The 21,276-nt window shown below is 37.1% G+C and overlaps 1 protein-coding gene across 1 annotated transcript in view; it reads right to left on the reverse strand.

The window, feature by feature from the left end:
• Window positions 1-14,433, reverse strand: part of LOC127427056 (vinculin) — a 56,142-nt gene extending 41,709 nt beyond the window's left edge. The window contains exon 1 of the mRNA XM_051674383.1: window positions 14,142-14,433. Coding sequence (XP_051530343.1) covers window positions 14,142-14,309 — 168 coding nt within the window. The 5' untranslated portion in view covers window positions 14,310-14,433. The remainder of the gene's footprint in view (window positions 1-14,141) is intronic.
• Between the last annotated feature and the right edge of the window lie 6,843 nt (window positions 14,434-21,276).

The raw sequence follows: 21,276 nt of genomic DNA on the forward strand, positions 1-21,276 counted from the left end.
TATCAATCTCCAACTCATCTCAAACACAATCAAAGCCAGTGCAGCTGACTCTTTAACCAGATGTGAGCCTCAGAATGACCCAACAACAAGTCAGCAAGCATTTTAATGTGTGATTTGAACATTACCACATTTTTGTGATTCACTATTTAACTCTACATAATTACACACACTGCGAGCAGGTTTGCTGTCATCCATATGACATCATGTCTGGTGCTGTTCCAGTGATTGTGAGTTGAGTATATGGCCTCTATTAGAAAACTCAAGGCCATGTTTAACTTTTTTCACTTACAGTTTATTTTGGTATGATGCAACTATAACCAGGTCTGTATTGTTCTCAGAATACAGATTAAGTTGCAGTACAAGCATATGTCTATTTTAAAAATGGCATTCACAACCCATTTTACCTCCATAATTTGGCAATGTTAATTTGCATGCTTTCTCTAATAATACCTAATAATTGCCATGTTGTTGCTAAGGTTTTATGATTTTTAGTATTTTTTTAGTTATCAAACACATCTGTATTCATTAAAGCACTGCGGAGTTAAAAGCCGATAAAATGTTTGGACGTGGCCCATATTCACTTATTGACCTATATCTTCTAAAAACAAAGTCCAAACTTAACGAAACTTCTGAAACTTTGACATGAAGATATTTTGAGGATTCACACCAAATTTCGCCAAATTCTGCCCACAGGTGGCGCTATAACTTAAACACCATCGTAACTCTGAAAATGTTTCATCAAGGAAGTTGTAACTTGGCATAAGTCTTCTTTGGTTCAAGTAAATAATAAACATTGATTCATATTAAGAATAATAACGAAGAAATAATTAATTCATTCTTCATTTTAATTATTGATCTGGCGAATACAAAAAAGTCTAAAGTCGACTTTCACCCATATTATCCCCTTTTCTCCCAATTTGGAATGCCCAATTCCCACTGCTTAGTAGGTCCTCGTGGTGGCGCGGTTACTCACCTCAATCTGGGTGGCGGGGAACAAGTCTCAGTTGCCTCCGCTTCTGAGACTGCCAATCTGCACATCTTATCACATGGCTTGCTGTGCATGACACCGCGGAGACTCACAGCATGTGGAGGCTCATGCTACTCTCCGCAATCCACACACAACTTACCACACGCCCCATTGAGATTGAGAACCGCTAATCGTGACCATGAGGAGGTTACCCCATGTGACTATACCCTCCCTAGCAACCGGGCCAAATTGGTTGCTTAGGAGACCTGGCTAGAGTCACTCAGCATGCCCTGGATTCGAACTCGCGACTCCAGGGGTGGTAGTCAGCGTCAATACTCGCTGAGCTACCCAGGCCCCCTACATTAATAAGTCCTTTAAAGAATTCTATTTTGATCTTTATAGTTCCACACCTTCGTCTAATGATAAGGATATTAGCAGCTTCGTAGAGCCATTAGAACTTCCTAAATTGACAAATGATCAGAAAGACTTGACACAGATATTACTTTGGAGGAGATATTACTTTGTTGAGGTAATTAAAGCCTTGCCATCATGTAAGGCATCAGGGCCAGATGGTTTTGCTGCAGAATTTTTAAATCTTATGTCACAGAACTGGCTCCACTTGTGTTAGAAGTTTACACAAGTTATTAAAGAAAGGTTAACTATCGCCAACCATGACGCAAGCCTGACCAGTCTCATTCTTAAAAAAAGACAAAGACCCAAATGAATGTAAGAGTTATCATCCAATTTCCCTGATCCAGTTAGATTTTCTGTGTATTGTAGCAGGCGGTGTGATGCACAAATTTTTACTCTACGCAGATGACATATTATTATTTGTCTCCGACCCTAGAAGATCTATGCCTAGCCTCTATAGAATAATTAATTCTTTCTTCCTACAAATTTTATTGATACAGGGTGAATTGGTCTAAATCGGTAACTCTTGCTCTGACAGCATATTGCCCTACCACTGCTTTCCAACCTGGCTCCTTTCAATGGCCCAAGCAAGGCATTAGGTATTTAGGCATTTTATTTCAAGCAAATTTGAGAAATTTAGTTAGTTAATTTTGACCAATTAATGAAAAGGTTCTCATGTGATGTGGATAGGTGGGCTTCTCTACATTTATCTATGGCAGGGAAGGTCAATGTTATAAAAATGAATTGTATCCCAAATTCAATAATCTACTCCAGTCTCTCCCTCTAGAAGTTCCTCTTTCTTATTTTAAACAACTTGATAGAATATCTAAGAATGGTAAACAACCTCGTTTACATTTCAGTAACTTACATAGATCAAAGGAGGTTTAGGCCTCCCCAAAATTCTGTATTATTACTATGCTTTTAATCTTAGACACCTGGTCCATTGGTCTCTTCCACCAGAGAGAGCCCCTCCCTGATATAACATTTAACAAGCGGTCCTCGCCCAATCAAACCATTGCAAAGTCTTTCTATTAAATTACCTAGAGAAGTAAAAATGCATCCTATTATTTCACATTTACATTCAGTATGGACAAAGGTTTACCGTATGTTCAATTTTGATACTTACCTAAATGTTTCTTCAAGCATATGGCTGAACCCCAAATTATGAATTAACAAGTCCCTGTTTGCTGTAAAGAATGGATTGAGAGGGGTGTTGCTATACTTGGTGACCTTTATGAAAATGGGGCTTTGATATCATTTGAAAATATAACACAGCAATTTGGGATTTCTAGGTCTCAATTTTTTCAGGTATTTACAGTTGCACCATTTACTTTGTACTATTTTTGGTGGTAGTACGTATCCCCCTAATGCTGCAGACACTCTCTGTATGGTGCTCACAGCCTTTGGAAAGGGTCATGAAGCTTCAGTGTATTATTCCTCGTTGATTCAGAGTGTTGGTGACGGGGCCTTAACAGCTCTTAAGAGGTTATGGGAAAGAGATTTGAACTTTGTATTGGAGGATGGGGAGTGGGAAAGAATTTTTTTAAATGTTAAAACTATGTCTAGGGATACAAGGGTATGCTTTATTCAGTTTAAGATTTTGCATCGTTTCTACTGGACTCCCTGTAGATTGTTTAGGCTTGGTTTAAAAGACACACCTACCTGTTGGCGATGTCTGTTGGAGGATCGAGACATAGTCCATGCGCTGTGGTTCTGTGCTAAGATTCAAGAATTCTGGGTAAGAGTCCAGAATTTTATCTGTGAGGTTTTAGATCCACAAATTTCATTCTGCCCTAGACTATGTATATTGGGGGATGGGCCGGTTATTAAAGTAGGTGACAAATATACAAACAGAATATGACTGTAACGATTGGAAGACAATTCATTCTTAGAAGATGGAAGTCAAAAGGCGCTCCCTCATTTTAAGAATGGTTCACCGAATTGGGCAGGGTGGTGGCATTTGAAAAGATGTCATATAAACAGCGAATATGGTAAGGAATGGGACGATTACTTGGCCTTTCTGGAGGGCTCTCGGTGAGGATAATGTGGGGAGAAACATGATTGTGGTTGAAATTATGAATTGTATCCTTTGTGGAATTTTTTGTTTCTCCTTTTCTCTCTTTATTTGTTGATTGCTGTATAATTCTTAGAATCAATAAAAAATATTAATCTGAAAAAAAAGACAGACCTACCATGGGCTCTGAGGTTGTTAATCAATGGTACTGTATATGCTCCTGTTGAAGCCATCAGCCTGCGTTATTTCAACTTCATTGCTTAAAAACCACGTTTAATAGTAGAATTCCTGATGAACAACTACACTTCCCATGGTCCAGCAGTGAAACATCCACCAATAAGAGATCCACCCAGATGAGACCGCTCACTTCCATGACACATGTAGAATGACGCAATACAGTCAGTCTTCCTTCACCCTCAAACTACTTATTTGCATATATCGGAATGCATTGCAATAAACTTAACCAAAAATCAATAGTTTTATATGATTTCATCGTTGTTTATCCGACTACGTTATTTGTAATGCTTCATGGGATGCAGTTCGTGCCCTCGTGAAAGATGGTTCTTACACAGTCTTGTCCCTTTATCTTTATCCGATTTTCAAATATTTTTTGACTCAAATCAACTGGTTTGACTGGTTTGGTTCATGGCACACAACTCTTTTTTGAAGGATTTTTTTTAAAAGTCTATGAGAATAATGAATGGGAAAAATACTTCCAGAACTGGCATGGCTTAAAAAGTGGGCGGGCACTGTTGCGCTCTATTGCATAGAAAAGTAATAACTGCACAACTCCTTTCAACAAGCCACATGATTTGAGGATAAGTTTCATGACTGCAGCACAAACAATGCAGGACGAATTACACTCCCAAGTTGTTTACTTTGGGTCTGAGGTTTGTTCAAACCACTAACCCAATGTCTGAGCAATAATAAGAGCAATAATAATAGTTATGCTTGACTTAGCAAACACCACTAATACACACAATTCCCTGTACGAGTTCTTCTCAATCACAGGATTCATGTTCAGGCAGATCTGTAACACTGTCAATGACATCAGATTAGATTCTGAGTGTTGAAAGAACACTCCTCTATTTTTACAATCACCGTGTCTGTGTTTCCTCACAAAAGAGAGCACTATGCTTTGTATTATGCACTGCCCGGCTAAAATAGAAAGTGTGGCCGAGTGCCTGGCATTCCACACCACAGACATTCCAACCATTTGTGTCTAAAATAGGACGAGAGACCAAACACACACACACACACACACACACACACACACACACACATATAACTGCTGCTGTCAGGTTACGACATTTCCCTCAGGTAACAACTAGTTTAGTCATAAAACAAACATGATTTTGGAAAGCCGAGAAATTTAAAAGGGGTCGTATAATGGAATATATAATGTTCACTCTGACTTTTGGGGCACGTTGTGTTGTGTCAACAGATGTGCCTGTGTAGACAGGGTGTAAGAGACATTTTAGGGGTCCTAGCACCAAAGGAAACATTTTCATATTCCTTCAAGGTAGTTTGTCTGATTTGCATGAAATTTGGCATATATCATCTACAGACCCTCCTGACAAAAAGTTATCAAACACTTCAGAGTAACAACCTAATAATATGTTTGGCCATGGCCTATGTAATCGAGCTATACCTTCTAAAAGCAAAGTCCAAACATAATGAAACTTGGTTAACTTTGACATGAATACATTTTGAGGATGCATGCCAAATTTAGCTAAGTCCTACCCACAGAGAGTGCTGTAAATAAGAAAAAGCATCAAAACTCTGCAAGCGTTTAATCAAGGAAGTTCGAACTTGGCATGCATTTTCTTTGGTCTAAGCTGTAACAAATCTTAAAACATTGATTTGACAAATCAACAAAAATGGCTGCCAGAAGTCAATCCAATTTCAGCACCTAATAACTTAGATGGTAAATTGCAAATGGTCATTAAACTTTGTATACACAAGAAGAGTGTCAACAAGAAGCTGTATACCAAAATTTAGTGAGAATCGATCACAAAGACTATGTTCAGACTGCCACTAAAAATCTGATTTTTTGCATATCTAGATTGTATCCAGATGAGTTTTTTATAGTCTGGACAGCAAAAAACCACATGAAATCTGATTTTTCCGAATCTGATTCAAACCACATCGAGAGGTGGTTTCAAATGCGATTTAAATCTGATTTTTTCAGATGCGTCTCAGTCTGGACGCTCTGGCTCCTCAAATGGGATTTCAAATGGTCTTTTGCGCCACTCTTAACGTGACACACAACGATGACATAAAAAATTGGTGACTGCAGCACGGAACATCACAATATTTACCAGTCTCCTCTGTCGCTGAGTTTTTCTTGTGTGACGGAGGAGTTCTGCACCGCGACTGGACAGGGAACTTATTTGGAGATCTGTTTTGAAAGCATCGTCACGTGGGTACGCCTTTACCAAAGCAACCCATGCAGATTGGTTGGTTATGTCTGAATGCCCAAATCTGATATGATCACTTGCAATTAATAGTGCGGACAGTCTGCCTGAAAAGATCTTATTTGAGAAAAAATCCGATTTGCCTGCAGTCTGAACATAGCCAAAGTGGTCTTATAATTAGCTAATTCATGTTTTTGCTAAATAAAAAAAATCAGAAACTGTACAGGCTAGAATAAATATTTATAATCCTTCGGTGCCCCTAAATCACATGGTCATGTGGATTTCCATTTCAGCAAGAATTGTTCTACTATTTTGATTTTTTGGAAAAAACTACTTTTTCAAACTCGTCCTAGGCCATTTGTCAAACTGGCATGTAATTTTGAATGTATCCTCTAGAGATGCTCCTGACAAAAATACATCAAAAGGATTTTGATTCATTAAGTAATTTAGAACATGCAAGCCAATACATTTTCGGGTGTGGCCCATAAGACTTATTGGCCTCTATCTTGTCAGTGCAATGTCCAAACTTCACAAAACTTGGGACACAAAGACAACAGTACATTCTGTGGTCACATGCCAAATTTAATCAATTTTGGATGATAGGAGGCACCATAACTTAAGAAAATCCTATTTGTGCAACTGCAATCAAAGCAATTGAGATTTGACTTCAAAACAACTGCGTCCACATGATCTACTCTTTCAAATTTGGGTATTTTGGTCATGTTCTCTTCACTTGTGCTTGGACCCTGATAATTGCTATTTGAAGCTATATTTTACTACAAGTTATTTCAGTTGTCAGGCTGAAGCATAATTTTATAATGAAGTCAGTTCCTTAAGTTCTCATAATATCCCTGCCGGCTTTAAACACACTTCAACTGCACTCATGGCTCATTTACAACTCTTGGAGAGTGCTGAACACTGACGTTCCAGTGGCAGAAATGTGAGGACACCAAGCTAAACGCCACTGACAGTGTGGTCGAGTCCAAATAACAGACTGTTCTTTGTGCCCGCTTCTCAATGCTCTACACACATACATAACAAGAGCTCTCAGAGTTTAAGAGCTCTCACACACACTGGCTGCACTATGAAAACATGTGCTGAAGTCTATTAAATAAGGAACCACAATCATTTCATTGGAAAATTGAGTGAAACAATGAGCACCAAACACATCAGACACACTCGCCTTTAATGGAGAGAGAGAGATAGAGAGAGAGATAGAGAGATAGATAGATAGAGAGATAGAGATAGAGAGAGAGAGTTGAGTAAGCTAGATTTATCACTTTGAGAGAGGAAATTACAGAAACATCATTATAGAGAAGTGCTATAAAAAGTTATGGGTATGACATCACTCTGAACTGGAAAACAATGTAAGGCTGTGGCCATAAAACAATATATTGATGTTAGGGCTGGGAATCATTACAAACTTCTCGATTAGATTTGAGTCTGATTTCGCATTTGGGTATATTTCAGCTAGGCTAATCTATTCCATCTACAATAAAATAAAATATCTGCCTTGCAGAGGACTCAACAACTCTGTCTGATGGATTTTAAATCTTTGTCTTGCATGAATGAAATTCTGCTCTCATTCCATCTGTGTGCATCAAGTTTCCATAGCTGGTGTTTCCTCTAAAGGGTTATTTAGGAACGCATTATCTCAGCATGTAATTAAACTGCTTTCCCCAGCAACAGACTGATGATAAATGTTCCCTTCTATGTGTGTGGAGTGAATAGAGCGAGACTGTATATCTGTCCGGTCTGAGACACATAAACACAAAGCAACAATGAACCTCACTTTACTGAATAACTAATCCTCACTGGACTCAACACTTAAAGAGATAGTTCAGCCAAAAATGAACATTCTGTCATTGTTTTATCACCCTTGTGTTGTTCCAAACCCTTATGACTTCCTTTCTTCTGTGGATCGCCGCTCTTATTTTTATAGGGATAATGAATAGGAACTGGTTCAAACTCCAAAATTACAAAAAAAGGACCATAGAGCATCATGAGTGTAGTACATATGACTTCTGTGACTATGTTTCAAGTCTTCTGAAAGCTGTTCTGCTAACCACTTTGCAATTTGGCGAACGTAGAACGTTTTAGCTTCCAAAATTTGTTCAAAAGGCTAATTATAGGCCTACAAGACTATAGGACATCGTTTGTATGTTTTACATAACACAAAAAACTGAAAAAATCTAAATAGAGCCAAAACTTTGGAGTGATTTTGACATTTGGTAATTAATTATTAGGTAATTCAATAACCTCACTTAAAACTAGATAAAATATGCCATGGCCCGGGTTCGATTCCAGGCCAGGGAATATGTTTTGGAGGCCTGGGTAGCTCAGCGAGTATTGACGCTGACTATCACCCCTGGAGTCGCAAGTTCGAATACAGGGTATCCTGAGTGACTCCAGCCAGGCCTCCTAAGCAACCAAATTGGCCCAGTTGCTAGGGAGGGTAGAGTCACATGGGGTAACCTTCTTGTAGTTGCTATAATGTGGTTCTCGCGCTCGGTGGGGTGCGTGGTGAGTTGTGCGTGGATGTCACGGAGAATAGCGCCAAGTCTCCACACACGCATTGTGAATTGGGCATTCCAATTTGGGGAGAAAAAGAGGAGAAAAAAAACTAGATAAAACATTTTATTAACAAAATACAGGCAGTGCAAAAACTCACCACCACCATGCTAAGATGTTGCGAGTGGATGCAGGATATTCTAGTCTCTAGAAATGGATCAGGTTCTTCTTCAATCCAAGTCTATGTTTGTTTTTTTTTGCCTGTTTTATTGACGATCAGGTGAAAATCGTAAGTCTGCTTGCTTTGAATAGTGGAAGAACAACACTTCTCAATAAGTAGCACGATTTAAGGTATCCTTCGTGTCTGTAAAACAGTATGAGTTGCATTTTGCATCCACCAGAGTTTAATTCTTGGTGTCATGGGTTTTGTTGGAATCGCTAATCCTGAGTATGAGTTATAATTAGGGATGGGACGATAAACCGAATTTCAATATATCACGAACCAACACAAGTGCATGAATTTAGCTTTTAGATATTTAAGAACTGGAATACCCGGAAAATTGGAAATTGTTTTGCTGAAAAGGGCTTGAGATTAAAACGGACCATTTCTTCCATGTAATGTATGTCCAAAGATTAAATCTCACACTCCACTGATATTGAATAATGAGCCTTTTAATATCCTTTCTGTTCTTTACAGTCAGATAAGTTAAAAGAAATATTCATTTTAATCACATATAGCACGGATGCACAACGAGACTTCTTGTTAAATAATGAACCGCAACACCCAAGTCTGTGAGATGCACGTTAAACTCTTGAAGTGACAGTACCATTATAGCGCTTGTTATACAAATGAATGTAAACTCAATGCTATTTCTTGTAAACTGTACACATTATTCCAAACATTGACAGCTCATATCATTACTATAAATATACAATTTCATGAAATAATATTAATGAATAGAATGTAGAATTTGTATATTTTTAAAAAGTTAAAATGTGATTATAATAATGATTACAAACAAATGATTAAAATATATATATATATATATATATTCTACAGTTCTATTCAGTTCTATTGCTTGTTCTGCATCTGATCAGCCTAAATGTACCCCACTATTTTTGAAGTCATATTGGTTTATGATCTTTTCTTATAGTGAAAGGTATACGAGAAACTCTTTTTATTAATTATTTTTTTAATGAGAAATTATAATGTGCATTTTGTGCAAACCTTTTTCAAAACTAAACTAAATTTTCTGCCATACTTTGCCATTTAAGTATTATTGCATTGAATCGAGATAATATTGAATCGTGGACCTCATGTTGGTACATCAAACCAAATCGTGAGATAACCATCTCATCCTTATAATGTAACAGAGTTATAGTGATGCTAGCTTACATGATGTGAGCTCGCTCTACTACACCTTCATCAAAGAGGTGATGCTTGGCTTATTATATAAAAGATCATGTTTCAGTCTAAAGTACCTACCCTCAGAAGCTTATAGGAAACAAATGAAGTCTAAAATCGAGGTTAATCCACTGGGATTAAACGCCTGATCTTCAGATGAAAACAATGTTTTTAAGACTGGAACTAGCGCAAAGAGAAAGGAAATAAATTCTCTGGTGCATGTGCAGATACAATTTTTCTTCCAACAGAAATCTACTAAAATAAGAACTAGACTTCAGCATTGCCTAATACAGAAGCATTTCTCTCAGTTCTGAGGGCAGAAACGCTCCATTTTGGGAGGGTTTTTGGAGGAGGTATTCATCCGTGTGGTCTTGAGAAATGTTCACCCCAGCGTGACCCTTCCGCCTCTAACAGCTCGAGTCAGAGCTCCCGAAAAAGACGGAGCGGCTCTCAAAGAACTGCTCACATTCCAGAAACTGATGATCGACAGGAGGGCAGCAGACACCCATATGACAAGATTCGACTGTTTTAACCTTGTCCTAGACTTTCAATATTAAACCATGAAAATCCATTATAAAAATACCAATAATTAAATGTTTAAAATTATAATCATCTAATGTTTAAAATCTATGATCATCTTTTTCAAAAATGATGACTGTCCCGCAGTTATGGCGTCATTTCCACCACACCAAAAGAAAGTTAGTGTACTTGTTAACCAAGTGGACAAAAGTGTCAGTGAAGAGCATGCTTGAGATTAAATATGAGACAAAGAGAAATATTACTTGTGAACAGGATATTTTTATTAGCCATCATTTCCAATCATGATGCTTTAATTGTGCCGAAGTACGCAAAAAGTGTGAAAATATTATTAAATTGTGTTTATTTAGGATACATAAAATATTAGCTATAAAAGTAGCCTTAGCAAAACACAGGACTTGGCTATTTTATTTTAATTACGTTAAAAATGTCATTTCCATCAGTGTCATTTCCAGCACAGAATTATATTAAACACAACACAGTATATGAGATGTGCTGGAAATGACACTGTGGTGGAAATGTTCAAGCAAAAAATTACATAACTCTCCTGTGATGCATGCAAGAGTGTGAAAACATGTTTTAACAAGACTTTACTTTTTATGCCCAATTCCCAATGCGCTCTAAGACCTCGTGGTGGTGTAGTGACTCGCCTCAATCTGGGTGGCAGAGGATGAATCTCAGTTGCCTCCGCGTCTGAGACCGTCAATCCACGCATCTTATCACGGGACTTGTTGAGCACGTTACCGTGGAGACATAGCACGTGTGGAGGGTTCACGCTATTCTCCGCGGCATCCACGCACAACTCACCGCACTCCCCACCGAGAGCAAACCACATTATAGCGACCACGAGGAGGTTACCCCATGTGACTCTACCCTCCCTAGCAACCGGGCCAATTTGGTTGCTTAGGAGACCTGGCTGGAGTCACTCAGGGCGACCAGGATTCGAACTCGTGACTCCAGGTGTGGTAGTCAGCGTCTTTACTCACTAGGCACCCCACCCTGTGCTATATTGAAAAAACTACAATAACACATTATATGATGTTTCACCTTGACTGCAACATACTCCAAAAAAGTTGAGACAGTGGCAATTTAGGACTAATAACAATCTGACAAGTTGGAATAACAAGGTGATGTGAAACAGATGTTAAACAGGTGAGGCAATCATGTTATAGTATATTAAAAGCCTCCAAAAAAAAACCTTCAAGAGTAAGGATGGGTCCAGTCTCGACAATTTACCAACAGATGCATCAGCAAATAATCCAGTGCTTTGAGAACAATGTTCCCCAGAAGACAAATTGGAAGGATTTTGGGCATTTTATCCTCTTCAGTGCACAGTACAATAAGATTTGAAGAACCCGGTCAAATCTCGGTGCGTAAAAAGGGCAAGGCCGAAAACCACTCAGACTCCATTCTCAGTTTTCTCAGACGTCACTGTTTAAAATCCATTACAGACTGTCATTCGTCTGTAATGGATATCTTGATATGGATTCGGGAATACTTCTATAAATCTTTAGCAGTCAACACCATTCACCACTGCATCCACAGATGCAAGTTAAAACTTGACTATACAAAGGAGAAGCCATACATCAACACTGTCCATAAGTGCCGCTGACTTCTCTGAGCTCGGTCTCATCTGAGATGGAAAGTAGAACAGTGGAATCGTGTTTTATGGTCCGATGAGTCCACATTTCAAATATTTTTTGGAAATGTATATGCATAGTGTATATTTTCAACAACAACAAAAAAACAACTATTATATTCACTAGGTAAAATATTAAATAATGTGTTATTGTAGTGCTTTCAATATAGCACAGGGTTAATAGAATTTACAATTCTATCCTTTTTGTTTTTATTAGGATTTTCCAAACTGTCCCACTTTCTTCAGAATTGGGGTTGTAATTTATTAGGTAAGAAATTAACCAGAGCTTGGGGCAAAGAGCCACCAAAAGTAACTAAAATGCCCCTGGAGTGAATTCCTCAATTATTTTAAACCTACCGGTAATATTTAACATGATACATAATATTTTATTCTAGGCTTATCTATTGTTAAATATCAGTTTGACACCACTGCATGTACACAATGACCTGTATGTCAGATATCTGTATTATTTGAGTTAATATGCTTTAATATGGTTTTTGACGAGCGCTGAAAACACTGAACATGAAGTAATGTGTGTGCTCAAACAGCAATTACATCAAAATCTACTGCAATGATAGACAGTAGAAAACTGTATAATTGAAAACAGTGACCAGCCAGTCATTTAAACATATTCTAGCAGTATTTATTGTGTTAGGAAAGCACATTTTGTGGATTATGTAAAGCTATTTAGAATAAACTGATTAAACTGAAGTATTCGATTTGACAAAAATTGACTTTTTGAGAAATGCAATAGTGGGCCTGGGTAGCTCAGTGGTAAAGACGCTGACTACCATCCCTGGAGTCGCAAGTTCAAATCCAGGGCATGCTGAGTGACTCCAGTCAGGTCTCCTAAGCAACCAACTGGCCTGGTTGCTAGGAAGGGTAGAGTCACTTGGGGTAACCTCCTCGTGGTCGCTATAATGTGGTTCGCTCATGGTGAGTTGTGCGTGGATGCCGCGGAGAATAGCGTGAAGTCTCCGAGGTAACGCGCTCAACAAGCCACGTGATAAGATGCATGGATTGATGGTCTCAGACGCAGAGGCAACTGAGATTCATCCTCCGCCACCCGGACTGAGTCACTATGCCACCACAAGGACTTAGAGCACACTGGGAATTGGGCATTCCAAATTGGGGAGAAAAAGGGGAGAGAAAATGCAATAAACTCAGATCTCCAAAAGCTGGTGCAGATGTTGTATTACAAGAATATTCCAGGTTCAGTACAAGTTAAGATCAATCGACAGCATTTGTGGTATAATGTTGATAACCAAAAAATTCATTTTGACTCATTCCTCCTTTTCTTTAAAAAAAAAAAAAAGAGCAAAAATCAAGGTTACACTGAGGCACTTACAGCTGAAGTCAATGGGGCCAATATGTAAACTCGCTGTTTCAAAAGTATAGACACAAGACAATGCAAGTGAATGGTGACCAAAACGTTGAAGCTCAAAAAAGAACATAAAGGCAGCATAAAAGTAGTCCACAAGACTCCAGTGGTTAAATCTAAAGTACATCTTCAGAAGCAATATGATAGGTGTGGGTGAGGAACAGATTAACACTTTAGTCTTTTTTGTTTAACTACAAATTCTCCTCTCTGTCCAGTAATTGGCACTATGCACGAAGAATGCGAATCACCAAAAACAAAAGAAGAATGTGAAAGTGAAAGTGGAGATTTATAGTAAAAAAGGACTTAAATATTGAACCGTTTCTCATCCACACCTATCATATTGCTTCTGAAGACATGGATTAAACCACTGGAGTCGAATGGATTACTTTTATGCTGCCTTTATGTGCTTTTTTTGAGCTTTAAAGTTTTGGACCCTGTTGACTTGCACTGTATGGACCTACAGGTCTGAAATGTTCTAAAAATCTTAATCTTAAGTCATGAGGATGAGTAAACGATGAGAGAACTTTCATTTTGGGGTGAACCATTCATGTAATTGGCGTGCATAAAAGATCGGCTAAATAACTTTTTAGTAGTGTATAAAGAAGTACTTTCTTTTGACAGTAAAATATCGGATGCATTGATGGCATGGCGTGGCACAGCGGTGTTGAAGTGGGCAGGGCGAAACTGAGTTTGAATCAAAGCCAAAGAACTTCAGGAATCTTTCATGGACATGCAACAATAAACAGTGTCGCTTCCATCCAGACTGTTTAAACTACTTTTAGCTGTGCACACGCGTAAATGAGCCAATGCATCGCAGATCGCTCCTTCTGTATGTGTATAAAAGAATGATATCACGTACCCGGACCAGGTTGCTGACAGCTGCCTGCACGGCCAATACGGGAGCGGTGAGATCCGGTATAGCTTTTCCGTCCACCTCTCCCTCCTCATGCATGATCACCAGATGAGAGATCTGCTGAGCCACGGGCTCCAGGATACTTTCTATCGTCTTGGTGTGAAAAACCGGCATGATGATAACTTAAGATGAGACGCTCTTTAGAGAAAGCAACCTCTCTTTGAAAATCTGTATCCAAAGTCCTGTATCCGAAACTATCCCACTGTACGAACAAACTGACTCTCCTTCACGCAACTAACTATCGTGGGAAGCGACTGCTGAATTGTTCAGTTGAGTCGGTTCTTTTTGATTCACAAATCGATTCGTTCGCGAATCGCGGTTCACTAATCAACTGTAAATGAATCGGTGTTTCAGACATCGAAATGAGCAGAGAATCGGCGAATAAACTGCGCTCGAGTGTTAATTTTTTTTTATTTATTTTGTTTTACTTATAAATGTGTTTAAAGTGTCTAAAACGACTTCTGGGTACAAGCGTTTGATGACGCAAAAGAACCGATAAATCCGGTTCATTATAGCACTTTGCTCGAAAGAACCGATTCGCGGAAATGAGTCAGACTTCAGAACATTAGACTCATCAAACAATGACGCTCATCCCTCTGTCCACCAATCAAACCGCAACCACGGGTGCGCCCATGAATGCGATTGGTCCACGCAAACGTCATTCACCCAGTTTCGCCCCGCCCCTTCACCTTTGTCGAGTTTGCTGGAGACCAGAGAGCTTCCCAAATTACGTAATACATTCTCATGCCCTTGAAAGGAAACTTGCTTCCACTGTTCTGGACGAAGAATCCAGAGTGCCAGGGGGCACCACGCCTACTGGGAGGTTTCAACATTGTTCAGCATTTTTTAAGATGTCAGCTGAAGCTTATATGCCATTTATATGCTTATTTGCCAACAACATCAATTGACTTTCATTATTTTTCCTCAGGTTTTATTTGCCAAAATAAATACTTAAATAAATACTTATATATATATATATACAGACACATCATATGCAATGATATACTGAATATATATATATGATCATATGCAATTTGTTTTATATATATATACAGTATGTATATGTATATATATATATATATATATGTATGTGTGTATATATGTATATATATATATATATGTGTGTGTGTGTGTGTGTGTGTGTGTGTATATATATATATATATATATATATATATATATATATATATAAATAATAATATAAGTATTAATTTTATATTATTATTATTATTATTTATAATTAATCATTACTTAAATATATTCAGTATAATATATATATATATATATAAAGTTAATAAAAATAATAATATAAGTATTAATTTTATATTATTATTATTATTTATAATTAATCATTAATCATTACTTAAATATATTCAGTATAATATATATATAAAGTTAATAAAAATAATAAGTATTAATTTTATATTATTATTATTATTTATAATTAATCATTAATCATTACTTAAATATATTCAGTATAATATATATATATAAAGTTAATAAAAATAATAAGTATTAATTTTATATTATTATTATTATTATTTATAATTAATCATTAATCATTACCTAAATATATTCAGTATAATATATATAAAGTTAATAAAAATAATAATATAAGTATTAATTTTATATTATTGTTAATTAATAATATTTACTTAAATATATATACAGTATAATATATATATATATATATATATATATATATATATATATATATTTATTATACTGTATATATTTAAGAAATGATTAATGATTAATTAATTATAAATAATAATAATAATAATAATAATATAAAATTAATATTAACATTTATTAACTTTTAACTATATATATATATAGACAATTTTCTGATGGTCAATCAGGGCTGCAACCTGCTTTTAGGATTATAAAACAATTCTATTTTCCAGAATATTTTTTTAACTTGATTTTTCTTTCATCAGTAAGCAAATTCAAACTGTGCAAAAAGTGCATAAATGGGATAAACACCAATTTATAATAATAATAATAATAATAATAATAATACTAATAATCCTAAGAGCTGGTTACAGCCCTGACTGACCATCAGAAAATTGTCTGCACTCTTCTCGTTAAATACTTTAGTATAGCAATAGCAATATCTCAAACAAACAGACGCCTCAAGCACCCCAAGAATTTGCCTAGCATCCGACCAGAGACCCTCAACAGCCTGCATGACCTTATAAGGAAGAGTCCAAAAAGAAAGAATTGAGGAAGTCAGCTCAGAGATCTCAGAGTAAACATACTCTGTGTGTCTGACCCCCAGGGAGCAAATGTGTTTGTGTAACAGCAACAGATGTGGCTTGTATTGCTTTGATCACAGAAGTTTTTAGTTTAAAGTACAGCTAGTCTTTGGGAAGAAAAAGAACCCCACGTAGGCTCAGTATTGTCTATTGTATGTAATGTTAAATTATGAATATATGAGTTATAAGGAATGCTAACTGTGAATTTGGAGCATCTCACAAAGTCAAATTCCTTATAAGTGTAACTTACTTAAACTTTGCCCATAAACTTGTTAGTGGGTTTGTCATATCAGGCTTCGATAGAGCGGAACCAACATGACATTAACTGATGAGATATTTTTCTGAAACTGCTTTAAAAAAAAACCTGACACAGTATTGGTGAGTGATGTCATGTTTTATGAATGTATAATAGCATTTCCTGTTCAAACACCACCCTCCCATTACCCAAAACCACACTAATGAGGTGTGTGAAATACAGAATTAAATATATAGTGTATTCTATCAGATAGTTTTGTCAAAGAGTGCCTCACATTTACAGTATATTTTAATTTCAAAGTACTGTATTAGTACTTTATATACTCAGATGTTGCCATCTTGTGGTTGAATATGAATAATGCACACCACAGATTCAATGAAAATGGGAAAATCTATCATATGCTGTTCCAAACCTGCATGACTGTCTTCTGTTTGCAGTTAGGTTCTGACAGCCTCAGTCCTCATTCACTTTAAAAGAGTAGTGTCAACATTCTTCCTAAATTGTCTTCATATGAGTCATATGAGTTTGGAACAACATGAAGGTGAAAAAATGATGACAGAAATGTTATTTTTGGTTGAACTAAACCTATAATAAATAAATACTTTTTTTTTTTTTTTACTTTAAATTAATGCAATGATTGCTAATGAACTGAAAGCATGCTAAATTAATTTAAAAGATGGTTACGCACTTATTTCATATATATTTATACTGTATATAATTGCAAGCTACTGAAGCTGTGTGATAAACTGATTTGTCTTTCGTTTAGTCTGAGTAAGGGATATCCTATGAGTGACATCATCTCTTTTAACTCTATTTGTGAGTCACTCTGACCACTGCTGACCCAAAGAGTGTCTGTAACTATGGTGCCATGTGGTCCAGTGGGAGCAACTGCTGGTCTGTAATGAGGCTTTCCCACTCACAATTACATGCACATCTGTTCCAATGATCCTGACTTAGTTATATTTACACACACACACACACAATTATTACTGCAACATTACTCTTCATTGAGGAAACAGAACTGTAACACACAGCTGTTGTACTGTGTCACTCTGTGCCATATCCACAGACGTTGCAGGACGTCCCGTCACTGGGAGACTGTTTAGGTTCAGGGATGCAAAGAATAGCGTGAAGCCTCCACACGCGCTAGGTCTCCACTGTAACACGCTCAACAAGCCACGTGATAAGATGCACAGATTGATGGTCTCAGACACGGAGGCAACTGAGATTCATCCTCCGCCACCCGGATTGAGGCGAGTCACTACACCACCACGAGGACTTAGAGCGCATTGGGAATAGGGCATTCCAAATTGGGGGAAAAAAAAAAATGCTGAAAACACACACACACACACACACACACACACACACACCCCAACAGAAAACGTTTTTAATTTAACCCTTGTGCGACCTTCGGGACATTTTTTGTCTTTTTCATTCTTGTTTTTTCTATCATTTTGGCTAAACACCATACATTTTGCCAAAGGTGTGTATTTTGGGGGGAATTTTGATATTTCAACCTCAGTTCCTATAATACATCTATAATACACTGTGTACACAAAATAGTTACACTCAGGACCTTCAGGACAAAAATGTCCCCATTAAAATGGCAATATTTGATCCCAGTGCCATTAAAGCATAAAAACTTGAATTCTATGATATTATGCTTTCATTCCAGAGCCCTGGCTTCATAATTTATATTTGTAATATTTTCCACCAGATGGCGCCATTTTTCTCATGTTTAGCCTATGGAGCAAATACAAGCTTTTTTCCTATTTTGTGTTTGCTGTATTATAGAGCACTGCAGGCCAATTGAATAAATGATGCAGGTAAAATTGTGTGTGTGTGTGTTGGTATGGATGTCAGAGTGTGTTTTGTATGTGTGTATTGAGAAATATGTGTGTGTGTGTGTGTAAAACACAACAGTGGCATTATATAAACAAACTGGCATTTAAAGGGTTAAAATCCTGAAAATGAATTAATATTTGGTAGTTATGATCAGGACTGATGTTGGTTAAAACAATTTACTCTTTGAAAGTGGAAAATAATATTAATATATAATATTATGTCAATTTTTTGATGTGGACATTTTTGTCCTCATAGTACCTCTGAGCAACTTTTTTTTTATTGACGCACAAGGGTTAAATTACGTATGGATCATTTATAAAAATACAATTGTTCATGCTAATTCACAATACTTTAACTAATTTTACAATCACACCCTCTCTACACCAGATGTGGGCGGCATGACACGACAAAAGCAAATTGCTCCCATTATAATCAATGACGCGGTCTACACTGGATGTGTAATCTGCGTCACCCCGACAGTAAACAGCGTTTTTGAGCTGCACGTGCTGGGGCTACACCTGCCAACTTCCAATTGCTGTATTACAAATATTTTATTTTTTTATTACAAGACAAATGAGTCCTATATTCATACAAGGTATGAAATAAATACAAGGGTGAATTATCAGTATTCCATATGCTTGGACAAATACTTATTATGCATGCTATTTCTTACTCAAGGTGGCGCTGATGTTTCAGTGATTGATTTGATTTACATTTGACGAAGAAGCAACATGGAAGTAAACTATAGCAAGTTTAACACATGAACAGTATGATTTGAGTGTATAGTGACATTATATAAGTTCTGCATCTATTTAGACTGAAAAAGTGCCTGAGAAAATACATATGTGTCGCGTATACATTATGTGTAGCTCAATATAGTCATGGGAAAAAGAAAGTACACCCTCCTTGAATTCTATGGTTTTATGTATCAGGACATAATAACAATCATCTGGTCCTTAGCAGGTCTTAAAATTAGGTAAATATAACCTCAGATAAATAACACATGACATATTACACCGTGTCATGATTTATTTAATAAAAATAAAGACAAATTGGAGAATCCATGTGTGAAAAACTAAGTACACCCTTACTGCTTCCATAGGAATTAAGAGGCTAAGTAGTAGCCAGGTGCTGCTAATCAAATGCCCTTGATTAATTGATCATCAGCAAGTGTGACCACCTCTATAAAAGCTGAAGTTTGAGCAGTTTGCTGGTCTGGAGCATTCAGGTGTGTGTTAACACAATGCCAAGGAGGAAAGACATCAGCAATGATCTTAGAGAAGCAATTATTGCTGCCCATCAATCCGGGAAGGGTTATAAGGCCATTTCCAAACAATTTAAAGTCCATCATTCTACAGTGAGAAAGATTATTCACAAGTGGAAAACATTCAAGACAGTTGCCAATCATCCCAGGAGTGGACGTCCCAGCAAATTCACCCCAAGGTCAGATAGTGCAGTGCTCAGAGAAATTGCAAAAAACCCAGGAGTTACATCTCAGACTCTACAGGCCTCAGTTAGCATGTTAAATGTTAAAGTTCATGACAGTACAGTTAGAAAAAGACTGAACAAGTATGGTTTGTTTGGAAGGGTTGCCAGGAGAAAGCCTCTTCTCTCTAAAAAGAACATGGCAGCACGGCTTAGGTTTGCTAAGTTGCATCTGAACAAACCACAAGACTTCTGGAACAATATCCTTTGGACAGATGAGACCAAAGTGGAGATGTTTGGCCATAATGCACAGCACCACGTTTGGCGAAAACCAAACACAGCATATCAGCACAAACACCTCATATCAACTGTCAAGCACGGTGGTGGAGGTGTGATGATTTGGGCTTGTTTTGCAGCCACAGGACCTGGGCACCTTGCAGTCACTGAGTCGATCATGAACTCCTCTGTATACCAAAGTATTCTAGAGTCAAATGTGAGGCCATCTGTCCGACAGCTAAAGCTTGGGTGAAATTGGGTCATGCAACAGGACAATGATCCCAAGCACACCAGCAAATCTACAACAGAATGGCTGAAAAAGAAAAGAATCAAGGTGTTGCAATGGCCGAGTCAAAGTCCAGACCTCAACCCGATTGAAATGCTGTGGCAGGACCTTAAGAGAGCTGTGCATAAACCTCTGAACTGAAGCAACGTTGTAAAGAAGAGTGGGCCAGAATTCCTCCACAATGATGTGAGAGACTGATAAAGTCATACAGAAAACGATTACTTGAAGTTATTGCTGCTAAAGGTCGTTCTACAAGCTATTGAATCATAAGGTGTACTTAGTTTTTCACACATGGCTTTTCCATTTTGGCTTTATTTTTGTTAAATAAATCATGACACGGTGTAATATGTCATGTGTTGTTGTTCATCTTAAGTTGTATTTACCTAATTTTAAGACCTGATAAGGACCAGATCATTTTTATTATGTCCTGATACGTAAAACCATAGAATTCAAGGAGGGTGTACTTTCTTTTTCCCTTTTGTGTCTCATGAAATTTCAGTGTGGAGGTAATAAATCCTGTTCTACAGCCTATTTGTTAAATCATCTCTTTGATATATGAAAAATAAAACATAAAAATGTATCAGAATATATTCCTTTCTACTATTTTACAATTGTCTTGAAAATTTGAGACTATCTGGGCATTTTGAAGATCAATTTGTGATAGTTACACATGCCTGGTCGCTAAAGACCCGAGGTATGTAATAATGTTTGGCTTGCTTGAAGAGTTCATGTTCGGA

The sequence above is a fragment of the Myxocyprinus asiaticus genome, chromosome 36 (genome assembly GCF_019703515.2).
Source record: "Myxocyprinus asiaticus isolate MX2 ecotype Aquarium Trade chromosome 36, UBuf_Myxa_2, whole genome shotgun sequence".
Taxonomy (NCBI): domain Eukaryota; kingdom Metazoa; phylum Chordata; class Actinopteri; order Cypriniformes; family Catostomidae; genus Myxocyprinus; species Myxocyprinus asiaticus.